Raw genomic sequence first — 13,022 nt, 5'->3', positions numbered from 1 at the left:
AGTATGTAGGGCCAGGACAACAAAACAGCTGTAATTTAATAAATGACAGATGTAGTTAATAGCATACTCTGACATTTATGTGCTTTTATCTTAGTATTCTTATATTATAACACATCATGTTATTTGTTTTGGAAAACGTCCCTCTTAGAGAACGTAAGTGTGTTCCTAACGAGTCCTAGAGTTGTACAGAGCGGTAGAGACTCTGGATGTCTGAGGCACGCTGCACGCTGGTATTGACCACGTTAGTTTTAGTATTAGGCCCCATCCACACTAGTACATATTCGGGTCGTTTTCATTGTGGTTGCAGTGTTCGTCCGTGGAGCTCACGATACTGGATTATATCATTCTATTTTGTGGATTATTGTGCTTTCCATTCATGCTGGATCGTACTTTTCCAAGGGAGCTGCTGGACTGTGAACCAATACCAGAGCGCGGGTGGTGTGAGTGACACTGCAAACACTACAGACTCACGTCACGCTTGCCGCGCAGCAGGGGGAAAAACTTTGGGAACTTTTCTGGGGACAGGTAAAGTTAGTCGGCTGCGGTGAAGGTGGTGGACTCAGATGAACTGCTCTTTGTTGTTTGTTACCCTGTGAGTTGTGATTTGGGACTTGTGATTGGGTTTTGGGAACCGGTTGCCCTCGGGCCGGGGTGGTGTTTAATGTTAATGTGGACATTCTTGCGAATATCTGGCAATGCCAATAAAAGCCGGATAGCCCGAAAGCACTTTGTTTTCTGCGTGTCTTTGTCTCACCCCGCTGATATGAATAGATCCTCCTGTGTCCTTAAATTTACATTGTAGCTTTTCATTGGGCAAGAACAGGTGAACTGTTACAAACATAGCCTTAGTTGACTATGCTTCCACACAAGGAGGTTTAAATAGGGGCTGAAGACAACATGGAGACATGGCTGAGATAAAATGAGAAGAGCATAGCGCACCGCTTCTTTGAGATGAGTTCACCAAGGAAACTGATAATGTTAAAGAAGGACACATTCTGTACTCGTTGGATGCCACCATTGTAACCACAGAGAAATGTCAACAATGAACTGTAGGTGTCCTTGCTAAGACTATGTAGGGGATGTAAAATTCCACAACACTGAACAACTGAGAACTTGTCCGACGAATAACGCAGTGTAGAATTTCAATCCTCACCAAAAGAAACAACAGAAAATCTTAAATATTTTGAAGTTTTGATGTGCCAAGTCAAGGCAGTGAGCTAAACTTTATTACTCCTTAAACCAGGACAGAACAATATTCAATACTTAAGAATGTTTTTCATCTGATTCTGAAGTGGAGGGTACAGCCTTGAACTAAGACATTTCAGGTGACATCTGAATTTACTGACAATTATTTATGGTAAAGTATGTTTATTGTGCTGCACTTTTGACTCCCCCCTTCAACCAGTGCCTGTGCCTTTGAAAAACCTGTCTGAAATGTTTTTGAAACTGAAATGCATATTGTATTAAAACAAAACAACAAAAGAAGCTGTGAACAGACCAAAAAGTGGCCTATATGACAAATGGAAGTGACATATTTTCTTAGACTTAGACAAACTTTATTGATCCACAAGGTAAATTATTTGGGCTATGTATGACAAAAATATAACAAAATATGTGTTGTTTTCTTACTGGAGAGCACAGGTACAAACAGTATCCGTGCTTACCTGATTTGAAACAACAACTGTATTTAGTTTTAGCGACTGTGATTTGATGAATTTGTCAGGAGGCTGCTGATACGGTGATCTACATTCATTGAAATTATTTAAATCCAACTTATCTATTATTATCTATTTTATTTTCACAAAAGAGACTTATACTGACAAAGATTATTTTGACAGAGTTTATCATTTAAGATGCTCTACCTAATTTTAACAGTGATAAAAATCTGTTAAGCAAGTTTGCAGCGATCCACACGTTTACTCACTTTTCACTTGCTAATTATTCACCGAGATTCATAAGCATGATTCACAGCAAGAAGAGCAGCAAGAACAGAGTTTGGGTGTCACTGCCAGCCATAACTAACATGCTAACAATGCACTAGTGTTACTTCCTGGTTCAGAGTCAATAAAAATGCTTCATAATTAGATGCAATCAGCAGTCTCATGTTGAATCAAAAAGCTGCTTTTACCATTTACTTGTATTGGGCAAATGTTACTGTATTACCTCAAAATGAATAAATAAAGCAAATTTTATTAATATTAACATTTTATTTGGCCATTTTTAAAGTGGAAGTAAACACCCAAACTCCGCCTATAACCTCATTTCAAATACAGCTGCTAAACTGGGCAGTACTTGTGGACAAAAGACGAGAATGAGCGATAAGAGGGGATTGAACAGTGTGATTGGTCAAACAGGGATACACACTTGTATCAGAAACACCTGACAGTAACAGGACAGTCTTTAATGATGTCACCAACTACTGGAACACGCACAGGCCACTGAAGGCAACACACTTATATTGATTTGATTGATGAATTAATTGATTTCGGTCATAGGTATATTCTGACGTTGTTCCACAGACAGTCATATTTAGCATACACTGACCGAAAAGGTTGAAGCTTGAGCTTATATTACTTATATTAAAATTATATTTAAAGACTTGTGATCTTTTAGTCATGTTAGAATGCTATTACCTCATCAAAAATAAACCATTCGTTCTTTTGAATTTAAGAGTTAATTTAATTTTTTCGTTTTAGTGTCAAACAGAAAAACAGATTTTGAACTCTATTTCTAATATTTAATTTAAAGTTTATTTCAAATAACACCAATCAAAAAACTGTCATCGTGCCTATTTCAATTTTGAGCGTTGCGTGTGAATTCAGTGTGAACTGAACAAAGGAGAGTTTATCTGTGTCATGGAGTTCAACAATGACTTTTTAAGAAGCAGAAGTAAAGGTGTCGCTATAAAAGAAGAGAACATGTTTGTCCACAAAACTGCAAAGATTTTTCAGGTAAGTCCTTCTAGCAGCAGAACTTCCGGGGCAAATAAACCAGAGAGAATAAAATATCAAAATTGAAATAGGTACGATGTTTTTTGATTGGTGTTATTTGAAATAAACTTTAAATTAAATATTGGAAATAGAGGTCAAAATCAGTTTTTTTGTTTGACACTAAAACGGAAAGAAATAACAAGCTATTTTCCCATTTTATTGATTTTTGTTCTTAATTGAAATTCAAAAGAACGAATGGTACACAGACACCAGAGTTGTGTTTTGTTTCATTCACACGTTTGAATAATCCTTTATCATTAGTCTGTGTACATCTCCAAAGATCAAAATGCCCAGTTCTACCTTGTGATGTCATTCTTTAGTAGTTTTTAAGTTAACAGCTCCCTTCTATCATTAGTTCAGCAGAGGGAGGCCATTCCAGAGTTGAAACCATCCAAATGATTGAAGTGAAGGTGTATGGAGCTCAGGCTCTGATTACATGGATTGATAAAGGCACAAAGGCACACAGATGAAGAGGCAATCTGAAAGGGTTTCATTATTCTGTTATGATTCCAGACGGGCTGGTTCTATATTACGCTGTTCACATGTTACTGTGATGACAATTGTTTCTCTATGAATAATTTAGCCTGTACATTAGTGTCGTCACAATACTAAAGTGTCAACCTCGAATTGGATCCTAAGGAATAGACTCTGTACTCAAAACATTTAACTGTAGTACTTTCTTATATATCTGGTCTTATATCTGTGTGGCACTCTGTCTAACTAGTACTTGGGTCCAGTCAAGTGGTAACGGAGGGAAATGGGCAGATTTTTTACATTCAAATAGCTCTTATTCAGAAACTAGAGGGACTATTGAAATAAGTAAAGTATCAGAATGTAGGAAAGAGTTACACTCCAACAGGGTAAAGTTAAACCTGTGATATTCTTTCAAGTTGTTGACAAAAAATTTAAAAACTCATGTCGGTAACAGAGGGAATGAAATGTGAACTAGCGGTTCTCACTTACATATCCTTAACAAACTGGTTTGAATATTTGCTTCATATAGTTTTCTACCATATGGTACAAGATTAGGTTGAAAAACCTCTTACTTTTTAGAGTAATGAGATTTTTTATTAAGAAAGGTCATGGTAACGGAGGGAAAATTGTGCAAGCAAGTAGAAGGTGCATGATTTTGCATAATTTGTCAGCTTTTTTCTTCCAAATACTTTAATACTACTTCAAAATTAAAGGAAACTATTTCTATAAAATGTCAGTCCTTCCAAGCAAATTTTTATCATTTTAAATACATTTTTTTTGAGAAATCATGTACCTTCATCAACAGATCAAAGATCGAATAACACAAGATATAATGAAATACATCCATTTATTTACATGATTTGCAGGTCTTTGAAATTTAGGAAATATTTTTTGTTCCATGTTTCATACATGGTCTGTTTAAAACGTATGTAACTTTAGAACCAAAAATGGTACAGAAAAAAGGTAAACAGTTTCATAAACCAGAGTACATATGTATCTGTTCAATACATTTTTATATCAGATGCATAAACTTGAATTTTTGGCCTTGCTGTATATTTCTGCTTGACCGGGCCCATTTGTACTTATTGTAATAAAACTCAAAATCATTCTAAAGCTACTCAGGAATGGTTCACTTCTGTCCTGTAAATGTGACTTTTTTATCACCCATAATTGTTCAAATGAGAATCTAGTTTTAATATTAGTATCTGATTTTTAATTCTTTTGAAACCGTACTATATATTAACCATTGATTTTCAAACACTGCACCAACTATACCTAATCATTTCCAAATTTAAAGAACTAGACATGGATATTATTTGCTATATTACACACATACTTTTTTCATTAAAATATGTGATTTGGATTCATGTTATTTTTGCCTGAGGTCTGTAGCCATTTTTAACAGCTTTTCAATAAGAAATAAATGAAGAACATATTAAAATGACCTTTATGTCTCACCTAAAGGCATTTACCATTATAATTATAATTGGGAAAGTTGATGCCAACGCCAAAGTTGATGATGTGTTTAAAAATGGAAATATTATTGAAAGACGCACACAAAGAAGTAAAACTTGAAATGAAAACTATGTCTCTAATTTGATATTTTTTCTTTTTGTTCAGCCCTAACCAAACCATAACCAACAGAAGCATGACATACCAGCTACAGACATACTAACATACTACACCAACCTCTGTGTTAAAATAAAACGTAAAGTGTATATGTTCAGGTGGAGGATCAATGCATATTTTTTATTTGTTGTAGTTGTCAGATCCACCTGTCAGCAACTGCAGGTGGAAACTAGTTAAAACCTGACACTTGTTTTCTATTTAAATATAGATTTATAAGGAAAATGTCTTTCATGCGTTCACCTCGATCAAACACAGTCTGTCACCTGCTCGTCTCCATGGTGATGTCGAGACTTAGCTTGAAATGTTCCACGTATAGCATAACATTTTTCATTACAGTGTGTTTGTAATGCTAACAAATATGCATTGATTTTTACAGTGAGCAGATCTGATGAAGGCATCATCTGCATTTCTTCATAGAGATAGATACATTTAACGGCAAAGGAGAAATTAAATTTGTCGAATGGACAAAAGTTTATTTGGTCAAATACGTTTCGCAGCTCATCCAAGCTGCTTCTTCAGTTCAGAACTGAAGAACTGAGGGATGTTTCACATACATTTAAAGGGACCATTTGGAATTTTGGACGGAGGGCCTCATTTCCTAGTGAGCCAGAGTGTTGGAGACATGTGGAGACACTTTTTGAAATATTCCATCCAGTCCATGTATTTACAGAGGTCGTTGGTGCTAGGCTAGTGCATGTCAAAGGCCATAGTTAGCCTGTCACTAAAAACTGTCTTACCCACTCCATAAAATCCCAAAGCAAATCTATTACACCAGACTGTGTCGATAGAATAATTTTAGAAGTAAAATCAACCTTGCATTTGAAGGATTTATGTCTAAGCAGCAGCAGTGAGTTGTTCTTCCTGATAGAAATCTTGGCGGTGGCGGATTGATATATGAGAAAATAGTCCCTCAACATGCGACGAATCATGCGATGAAAGGTTTTATTTCAAACATTATTCTATTAACACAGACATTCACATAAACAGTCTGGTGTAATAATAGATTTGCTTGTGGTGTTTTGTGGAGTGGTTATCGCTTGAGAAAATCATTCAAGCACGTTGATAACTTGGTTTACAAAATGACTAATCTAAGAGTTAGGAAAATAGAAGTAAATCTGGTAGCAAGTGTTCAGAGCATTTAATAATGGCAAAGTTTAGCTCTTTTTTTGTAATAAAAAAAATATATATAGTTTGCAATAAAACTTGATGTAATGTAATGTATTTCTTCACATTACAAGTAAATTTAACTCCAATGTTCAGTACTATATACCCTACGCTTTCCCAGAGGATCAGCTGGAGATGACATGACTGCATTTTCTTCCGGTCCATTTCTGTTGTTATGTGTAAATGAAATTGAAATGTTCTGTGGTCTGAAGCCTCTCTCCCTGTTGTGATGGAGATGACAGAGGGAAAAGCTCATGGAGGAATAAAAGGATGAAAAACAATCTGCTTTCAGAGATAATCCATAGTATCATGCATTCAGGGAGCAGGGTCATGGTCGTCCTATTCACAATACAGCACAGTATGTACAGTACAGGCCAATGAGTAATTCAAAGAGGGAGACAAAGAATGGTCAAGTAACCATGGCACACTTACAGTTTCATTGTTGTTTTCTTGCTTTTTTTCTCTGTTTTGTTTAGAGGTGTGTAGAGAAGTCGAAAATTATACTCAAGTGAAAGTGACATTGCTTGGAAATAATGATAATATTCAAGTAGAAGCAGTGGTTCATTAAATTCTAATTAGGAGTTATTTGGGAAACTGCTATTCAAGCAAGACCTTTTATGATGTAACCTGTAATTTTCAATTTGAAGTGAATGCGTTTGGACGGGTAAATAAAGGGCCCATATTAGGGTGCTATTTTCTAATCTATTTTATTTCCTCATCAAAAACATACCAGGAGTTCTGCATCATTCACACAAGTTTAACACACAAACCCTGCATAATAAGGCTGTGCTTTTTCACTTGAATAGAAAACACTTTGTTCAACCTTGTGATGTCACGCGGTAATACAGGGAGTGCTTCAGTGTGTTTTTAAACTCCATATACCTTCATGAGAATTAATTAATTGAGATAATTTCAGATTTACAAGTGCCAATATCTGGAGTTGCCAATCACTACCATGTCATGACATCACAAAGTGGAACAGAGCATTTTAAGTTTTGGAGATGTAGAAAGACTCATAATGGCTTACTCAAACATGTGTGAATGAAACAGTGAAACAAAACACAACTCAGTATATGCTCACATGACCATTAAATAATAATAATTAATTTTTTTTTTTTTAAAAGATAGACCACAAAAATGAGTAAAATAATATCTGAAGGAGAATTCTTACACTGTAAACTAGGGATGTAACACTAACCAAAATATTGTGATATCGTATCGTCAAAGTTCTCTCAATAATATCGTGGACCATCACAATATATCAAATTACAAGTCTCTTTGCTTAAACTGAGAGTTATGGTGCAGCAAAAAAAGACAGATGAAACTACATCGACCATGATCCTTTTCTCCATTTCAGTGTAGACTATATGAAGAAAGAATCCAAAGAACTAAGACTTAAAAGTGCTTAGAACTGTTAAGTCTTGTCAAGACATTTTAAGATGAAAAAGTAGCATATTTAACAATTTTGTTAGCCTTCACAAAATATCTCGTATCGTGTCGTGAGATGTACACCCTGAAAATATTGTACCGGGAGATTTGGATATTGTTACATCCCTAATCGTGAGCCTCCACACCATATCGTGATCTTTCCCACGATATCACATTAAATATTGTACTGTGAGGTTCATACCGTGACCATATCGTATCGTGAGACTTGGATATCGTTACACCCCTAGTGTAAACTATAATATACTTCATCAAAAAGGACTAAAAGTATATGATTACCCACCTCTGGTTTTCTTTTAAATTCAGTCTACTCCATTGTATGCCAATGAATGCACTATGTTAAACGGTAAATATAGGCATGCCTGACTTTTCAATCTAACAAAAGGAAATGTCCATTTTCACTATGGCTTAATTACATCAGACAGACCAAACAGCCAGGGTAAACAGGTTTGTAAGATGCATTTGTGGATTTATTTTTGCTGTTTTGCTTTTAGATGTTGATTTCAGTGGAGTGCTTTCTTGGCCCCTGCCCTCCATCAGAATTTTTAACACGCGTGCTCGTGTTTTTCAGGCTGGCCCTTCTCCAACTCCGTCTGTAAAATGAGCGGGTTCGTGCAGGGCGTCTCTGTGTCTGCCTCGGTCTTCACGCTGGTGGCCATTGCTATTGAGAGGTGAGTGTCTTTTGCCAGAGAAATCTTATGAGCTAATTTTTCATTGTTCAGTGACATGACAAAGCCAGTCAGTTAAGAAGCAACACCCAGGGACAAGATACATTGTTCTCAAATTGATCGTTATAGATTTGTAGCCTGATCCGTCATCTGGTTTCACTTCCTGGAAACCGTCTGACCTCGCAGCATTGGAATTAATTTGCTCGACAGTAGGCAGGTTAACCAGTCACTGCTACTTGGTCATGATGTATGTAATGCACCACAAACAGATTTGTGCCATTGTAGAAACCAAATGCTAAATACCTGTATGCATGTCAGCATTACAGCTGGGAAAAAATAGTAAATTTTGAATTATATTTTGACTGGTTTTCTTTATTTTTTACACATTTTTCTTTTTGGCTCTGTACCCTTGACACTTCCTTCTGGAGACAGGGAGAGCTTGCTACCACAAAAAAGGTGTCTGATCAAAAAATATTTTATTTTCAAGCCATCTGCTTTGATAGTTGCCAATTCTGAGCCTAAGAACCCATAAACGTTTCTCATTTAGTTTTAGAAATGTTCATGAAAAGCTTAAAGGTGCATTGCGTAACTTTTCTGCAGGAGGGTTCCTCAGATGCTTTCCTCCATGGAGATGTTGCTTTGTCCGAATTGTATGGCATTAAACCTTTCTATCATCAAAGAGGCCAAGTTACTGTTCAGATCTGTGAAGAGGCAACCACACACACTTTTTTTTCTAGGTATTTTTGAGCTCTGCCCACAACCAAAAATTTACATAGTGTACCTTTAATCTCAACACAAGATTCCCACTTAAATTAAGAGTATTCAGGTAATAACACCCAAAAGCAGGAATGAATCAGTGTAATCAGTAATTATGCATTTCTGTTTATGGAATTATGGTGGATGCCTCAAAATATGATAATTTTAATAGGAAAAGTTGTTAATTCCAAAGGTAATCTGTAAATGTATTGCAGTCATGTCAGTCCGGTGATGGTGATGCATGAGGTCGTGTAGAAGCCACTGTAAAGATGGAGTACCAGCAAAGTGCATCTAAGATCCAAAAATAGACATAATACACAGTTCTAAGTAGTGTTGTAGTGTATTTTTTTTGAAGCTTGATAGTTTGTTGTTTATCCTCAGAGCTTCACTGTGAAGAGATGCAGAATATAAGATGCATTTGTTTGGTTTTGTAAGGCTACAGAGGAAAAGCTTTGACTAAAGTGCATGGCTCTACACACACACACACACACACACACACACACACACACACACACGCACACACACACACACACACACACACACACAGCTATACCACTTTTACTATTACAAATACTACTAATGAGATTTCTTAAAATAGATACACAGTATCTACAGTAGGCCTATTTGCCCTTAATCCAGTGTAAATCCGCCTTTGTTACATTTTAAAATGAACTGGGGTGCAAGTGTGACCGGTGTGTCTTGCCCTCTCATTTATTTGAATGACCCACGGAAGCAGCTGGGGTTTGATGTGACAACAGTTTATTCTGCACAGAATAATATAGAAAACAGTTGTTGTGAATTAATTTGTAGTGGACATTCACCATGTGTCTCATCTGTAGAAGACAGTCATTAAGCAAAGCTAAACATTCAGAAATAAAAACTGTCAAATCAAATATACTGCAAACTAACTTCAGCAGATCATGGCCAAACATAAAATACCTCCAGTACAACACACAACTACCATCTTAGCTTTAAAATAGCTACACGTGTGAATTCATATTTTTGTCCTCACAAGCTGTGTAGTTTTTCTATTATTCATTTGATTATTTAATTTCTGTTACAATGTCAGTTGCAATTATGTTGTGCATGAGGCAAACCTGTCAGGAGACTTCACTGTTGCAACCTGGGTAAGCAATATTGCTTCACTTATTCTGAAGGCAATACAGATCCATGGCCTTATTTTCAGTTGTGAACATTAGATGCATGTGTGTGCCTGTGGCCTGACGTAGGATTGGAAGGAACTGACTTATGAGGAACTGACTTTGGAAGCAGAGCAAGGCAAAGTACCTACATTTGTAAAATAAGCTCAGTTGAAGCTGAGGAACAGCCGGCTTCCCCACAGCCGTGAAGACTTTAGTAGCTTTTTAAAACAGTTTAATGTCAACATTTAAGACAGGGGAAGCCTAGGGGAAGCTTCCCTTGTAGTCAGTGAGAAATCACCACTCATGAGTTTGTGAACTCACAAATGTCACTGAAGTCAATCTAGCTGTGCAAGGTTAGGCCGATCCATTTTTAATCTAATTGCATTTTCACTCTCCAAGGATGTGCCTATAGGGGCAGTCCATATGAAATCAACCATTTTTAAAGAATCTCCTTTGTGAGCCATCTCAGATTTGTCTGAGAAAATTTCTAAAAATTTCCAAAATCATAAATCTCAAATATTGAGAATCTGTATTAAGGGGGGTGCTATGGGCCCCTAAAATCTCACATTTGGTTGCTGCTCAATTTTTTTGTTTTATTTTTTTTTTCAGGTCCAAGATCTATTTACTCCAAGCAGATATTTACAAACGAACTGCTGAACCTGAATATCTGAGAGACTGACCATTTCTGACAACAATGTCACACTTTTCTGAGCTTTCATGTGGATGGTGTAGAGCCCCAAATATGGTCACATATGATCTTTTTGGCCCCTTCTTTGGACCCTCAGTTCCCCATGTGGGCACTGTTAGATGTTGATAAAAAATGTTTTACCAGAGAAACTTTGGCATATTCTGATTAGTTTAAAGTAATATAAACATCTACTATTAACTTCCTTCATTTCAAAAGGAGCTTAGGTACTTTTCCACCTGTTAGAAAGGTTCAATTACCTTTAATAGTCTTAAACATTATTGGCTTGTTATAAGGCAAGACAGCTGGAGATTATTTGTGGTCCATTGCTTGGAAGAGTGTCATTAATCTTTTGAGAAAATTCAACTATTAACTCTGTACAAAATTATGAAGAAGTTATGGTCTCTCAAACATTCTTATAAATTAAGGCTTCAGAAAAAGTGAGCATGGCCCCAAAATTTCAACGGGCCATAACTCAGAAACAACTCAAGGAACTGAGCTAAAATTTGAGATTCTTTCATTTGGTCATTTGAGAAATTTTTAGAATTTTTTCAGCCAAATCTGAGATGGCTCATCGGGGAGGGCAGCTGATTTCATATGGACTGACCTTATGGCATGTGCTTGGTACTTGTTTTTTCTTGATTAAGATAATCATGGGAAATAAATAGTATATGTCATAGTTCATAGATGCATTTGTCTTTCAACTGTTAAACAAAATGATTTTGTGTTTGCGTTGCAGGTTTCGTTGCATAGTGTACCCTCTGCTGCCCAAACCCAGCATTCTGATCTCCAAAGTGGCCATAGTCCTGATCTGGGTCCTGGCTGTGGCCATCATGAGTCCCACAGCGATGGCTCTGACTGTGGAGCGCGTCCCCAACCACTACATGATCCACAACAACGACTTCAACCACACCATCCCCCTTTACTCCTGCTATGAGAACTTCACCAACCCCAAGATGAGGAAAGTCTACACCGCTGTCCTGTTCACGCACATATACTTGCTACCGCTAACTTTCATCACACTAATGTACGGTAGCATTGGAGTCAAGTTGTACTCTTCTGTTGTGGCTAACCGTGAACCACAGATAGTTAACCGCACCGCCCAGGTCCGCTGTAGACGAAACGGTCAACACATGATCTCTCAGAAGAAAATTCGAGTCATCAAAATGCTAATAGTTGTGGCGTTGCTCTTTCTTCTGTCTTGGTTGCCTCTTTGGACTTTACTAATGATGGCCGATTATGCAGGATTGGACAGGGACCAACTAGACTTACTAACCAGCTATATTTTCCCTTTTGCACACTGGCTAGCTTTCTCCAACTCCAGCGTTAACCCCATTATTTACGGCTATTATAACGAAAACTTCAAAAGGGGTTTTCAAGCTATATGCCAGTCAAAATCATCTTGCTGCTGGGCACAGTCTGGGGTTTGTGGACTGTGGAAGAGAGTGGGCTGTTGGGGCAGGAAGAAGAACAAAAGATCTGAGGAAGCGAACGGAGGGAGCTGTAATTCAAAAGACGGAACGCACAATCATCTCGTCATGGGCATACGGAACAGGGTGCACAACGACGAGAAGCTGACAGACTTGGTGGAGTCCAACAAAAGCGCGCAGGTTGAGTGCGTGGTGGTGCACTCAGACAAAAGCAGCCTGGAGGTGGGGGCTTTGAATAAACAATTTACAATCAACAGTAACGAACCAACTGACCGAAGGAGCTCGCCGGGGCTGTCCGTCTATCAGGCCTGGGACAATTAAGCACATACTCAGTCATGGTGAGATTTAACCACTGGCGCTGTTATATTGTAGCTGTTTGATCATCTAAAAATCTACCTGGAGTTTGTTTCATTCAAGCACACTAGAGTAATCTTGCACGTTGGGCTCTTGTCCTGTTAAAGGTGCACTATGTAACTTTTTGGTTGGGAGCCAGTCCGTCACCTGCTTATTTCTATGGAGATATCATGGCTGTGCCTGGAATGTTCCTCAGTATAATGTTAGGCAAGGCAATGCAAGGCAAGTTTATTTGTATAGCACAATTCGTACACAAAGTAATTCAAAGTTCTTTACAGAATAAG

General features: G+C 37.3%; 1 protein-coding gene across 1 annotated transcript in view; it reads left to right on the top strand.

Moving 5' to 3' along the window:
• npffr1l2 (neuropeptide FF receptor 1 like 2) overlaps positions 1-12,705 on the top strand; it is a 47,050-nt gene extending 34,345 nt beyond the window's left edge. Inside the window, exons 3-4 of the mRNA XM_055162172.1 lie at positions 8,275-8,374; positions 11,694-12,705. Coding sequence (XP_055018147.1) covers positions 8,275-8,374; positions 11,694-12,705 — 1,112 coding nt within the window. The remainder of the gene's footprint in view (positions 1-8,274; positions 8,375-11,693) is intronic.
• Positions 12,706-13,022: the final 317 nt, after the last annotated feature.

This window comes from Boleophthalmus pectinirostris, unplaced genomic scaffold (genome assembly GCF_026225935.1).
Source record: "Boleophthalmus pectinirostris isolate CB_2022bp ecotype Guang Dong unplaced genomic scaffold, ASM2622593v1 HiC_scaffold_4, whole genome shotgun sequence".
Lineage (NCBI taxonomy): Eukaryota > Metazoa > Chordata > Actinopteri > Gobiiformes > Gobiidae > Boleophthalmus > Boleophthalmus pectinirostris.
The sequence above is the reverse complement of the archived record's forward strand: the minus strand, read 5'-3'. Positions and strand labels throughout refer to the sequence as shown.